Below are 3,365 nucleotides of genomic sequence, written 5' to 3'. Positions count from 1 at the left end.
ATCGTGTCGCTCAATGCGACCACGGTACCCGGGAATGAGGCGATCATCGATCTGCGCTATCCGTTGTTCCGCCAGCAGGTGGACGCGTTCGTACAGTCCGGTGTCCTTTCCAGGGCGCACGAGGATGCGATTCGCAAGTTGGTGATCAGCGCGGGCCGGCAGTTCGGCTACGGCATTGATGTAGGCTGGGTGGCGCGCGATCGCAGTGACGAGAGCCAGGTCATTGTTCAGTTCTCACCCGACGCAGTGCAGGGCGAGGTAGTGGCATCGTTCCGCGGCTTCCGTCTGCCCATGAAGCTGGCATCCGGAGGCTTGGGGGCGCAGATCCGCTCCGTGTTTGGCGCGGAGCCCTCTGTATTGAACCTGTTCGACCGCGGGAGCGTGGCGGAGTCCCTGTCGGCCGAATTCGCTTCGGTGGCTCGCCCCGGCTTTGGAAACTATCCGGCGACGATCTGACATCGCCGGATCGCGGTCTTGCGGCTCAATGCCCTGTGGCACTGGGCCGTGGGGGCGTCCGCACGCGTTGGCTGGCGCGTGCGGACCATATCATCGAAGGCTTTTCGACGGTCAGGAACAGGATCAGCGAAAGCAGCAGGATCACGCCGGTTCCCGCGGTCAGGAACTTCGCCAAATGCCACCAGGGATGCGTTTCCGCAGCGATCCAGTAGTGGTTGTTCATGGTGTACAGCAGCGGCATGTGAATCAGGTAGATCGAGTACCCCAGCACGCCGAACAATGCCAGTCCTGGAATACTGGCGAAGCTGCGCTTGAGCATGCTGCTGCCAAGCGAAAGGCCCAGGATGATGAGGCCGTACGCGACGGCAAATGGCATTGATTCAAAGTAGTAGAACAGCCGTGCAGCCCGATCGTCTGCTCGGAAGTAGGCCGTGGGATCCTGGAATCCGTAGGCCAGAGACAGGCCACCAAGCTTGAACATGAGCGCAAGCAGCAGCGCAGCCCCAAGCAGTGCATAAAGCAGGCCGGCGGTTTCGGTCAGCAAGGGATGCGTGCGTGGCTTCAGCAGCAGCGCACTGATGCCGATGCCGATCGCGAAGTGAGGTAGATAGCCCAGGATCTGGTGGCTGAGGAAGAAGCGGACGCCCTCGCTCGACCAACCGAGGCCAAAGGTATGCCGCTGGAGGAAATCAACCAAGCCATCGAGGTGGTAGCGGCACAGGTATAGCCACACGCTGCTGAGCAGGAAGGCAGCAAGAATGCCCTGCCACCATCGGCCGCGGTAGAAGGCACGGACCACCAGTGGCAGCACGAGATAGAAGAGCATCTCAATGGTCAGCGTCCAGAAGGGCGTCCCTACGCTGTAAGCGCCGAAGGAGAACAGGAACAGCGATTGGCCGAATGCCAGGTGGCTGATGAATATGGCTGCGCCGGCCGTGCTCCAGACCTTCTCCTGTGGAATGAACACCGGGGTGTAGAACAGGACCACGAGGAACAGCACCAGCCAGTAGGGCGGGCCGATCCGAAGGATGCGTGCTTTGATGTAGGGTAGGTATTCGGGCGCCGGCTTGCCATTTGCATCAGCGCGAAGGAAGCGGGTGGAGAGCAGGACGCCGCTGAGGACGAAGAACAGGTCCACACCCGAGGACATCATTACGATGATGCGTGACAGCTCGACGCCTGCGATGCTTGCCGATGGCGACCATGAAAGGCCCCATGCATGACGCACCAGAACGAAGAGCACGGCGATTCCGCGCACCGCGTCGAGGAAGGGAATGTTCTTGTCCGGATTAGGTAGCAGCTTTTCAGCAAGGGCCATGGATCAGGTCTATCCGGGACATGGAAGGGGTGGTAGCTGTGGGACAGGCTAGCGAAAGCTACCACATCCGCCTCCGCCTGTCGGCGGCGATGCTTTCATCTGCCAGTAATCGTGCCAGCATGGGTGCTGGCACGATCCATCATCAGCCACGTGTGCCGCGATACACCCGAGCAAGTCCGCGCGCCAGCTTGGACATTCCCGGAACACGCAACAGCCTGTCAATCATGCGACCCAAGCGGACGCCGGTACGCTGGCCGGTGGTACGTAGCGACGGAGGAGGCAATGTCGCGGCCAGTCCATCCAGTCGGCGCAGGGCTGTGGCGACCTGCTTCGCATCGACGCGACGCATTGCCTCGTTGAGAGTGGCGTAGACCTCGAGAGCTGAACGCCGCCATCCATCCGCTTCGCCTGGCCGTCGTTGGTTGCTCCAGGCCGGGATGCCGGCGCTGAGGCGTGTGACCAGTTCGCGGGTGGTTTCATAGCGGTGGATGTTGGCTGACGTGGCTATCTGCCCGGCCAGCTCCCGGTTCAGCCCGGTATCGCGCACGAACACCGGGCGGTGGTGCGCCAGTGCGTGCAGGACCGGGAAACCGAAGCCCTCATAGTGGCTCGGGAACACCACCAGCTCGGCATCGCGATAGAACGCACGGAACGTCTGGTCATCGATATGGCCGGCTTGGAATGCTTCGATGTCCTTTGATCGCTCCACATCCTGCGGGTAACCGATGGCGATGATCCTGCGGCCCGGTAGGGCATCGGCCAATGCGTCTGCCGTTTCCTTCACGAACTTGTGTGCGTAGTGGTTACCGATCACCAGGATATGGTTGCCAGCTGCCGCACCCGGCTCGTGCTCGGCATAATCAGCCGGATCCAGTGAATGGCGCGACACGCTCTGCATCACGTGGGGGGCGATCGAGTAGCGCTGGCGGATGCGATCCAGCGTGAACGCAGAGTTGGTGAACAGCACGCTCATGTTCTCCAGCGCGAAGCGCCAGATGTCTTCATCCATGTCCAGCGCAAGATATCCGCAGTCGCTGGAGATGGTGTCGAGCATGAAAATGCCCACTACTGGAGCCGTGCTGAACAGCCGGGTGAGTACGTCCACCTGGTAGGGCTGGCCGATGCGCACGACGGCTGCCGCCTGCCCATTGCTCTGTCCGGGCTCAAGCCGGGTCAGGCCAGTTAGACGCGGCATGCCGTGGAAGTCCCATGCCTCCAGAGTCATGATCACGCCGATGCGCACTTCGTCGGGCCAGGAGCGTAGTGCCGCAGCGACGAGCTTCACCCCCGACTCGAACGTGCCGTTGTGGAAGGCGCCGAACGAGGAAAAATCGAACGCGATCGTTCGCGGCGAATCCGTTGGTTCGAGCGCCTCAAGCAGCGTCTCGGCACGGTACTCGGGTGAATGATAGTAGCGTTCGACCAGCTTCGGGTATTCCGGATAACGCGCGCGCAGCAACGCTCCGTTGTGTGCGTCACGCTCGCTTCGCTGCTGCTGGGTGGTGGCGAAGGACTGCTCGCCTTGGTGCCATACGAAGGCATGGTTGGCCAGCACCGCCCGATAGCCTGCGCGATTGGCGCGCATGATCAG

At 61.7% G+C, this 3,365-nt stretch overlaps 1 protein-coding gene across 1 annotated transcript; it reads right to left on the bottom strand.

Moving 5' to 3' along the window:
* Window positions 1–481: 481 nt before the first annotated feature.
* LOC126767215 (nodulation protein 10-like) lies at window positions 482–1,774 on the bottom strand. Its single transcript, XM_050484782.1, has one exon. The coding sequence runs from the start codon at window positions 1,772–1,774 to the stop codon at window positions 482–484; it is 1,293 nt and encodes a 430-aa protein (XP_050340739.1).
* Between the last annotated feature and the right edge of the window lie 1,591 nt (window positions 1,775–3,365).

Source organism: Bactrocera neohumeralis, unplaced genomic scaffold, assembly GCF_024586455.1.
Source record: "Bactrocera neohumeralis isolate Rockhampton unplaced genomic scaffold, APGP_CSIRO_Bneo_wtdbg2-racon-allhic-juicebox.fasta_v2 ctg4754, whole genome shotgun sequence".
In the NCBI taxonomy this organism is placed as follows: domain Eukaryota; kingdom Metazoa; phylum Arthropoda; class Insecta; order Diptera; family Tephritidae; genus Bactrocera; species Bactrocera neohumeralis.
The sequence above is the reverse complement of the archived record's forward strand: the minus strand, read 5'-3'. Positions and strand labels throughout refer to the sequence as shown.

What these genes read in the sequence shown, in the direction of transcription:
- LOC126767215 (XM_050484782.1), bottom strand. Translation starts at nt 1,774, where the DNA reads ATGGCCCTTGCTGAAAAGCTGCTACCTAATCCGGACAAGAACATTCCC.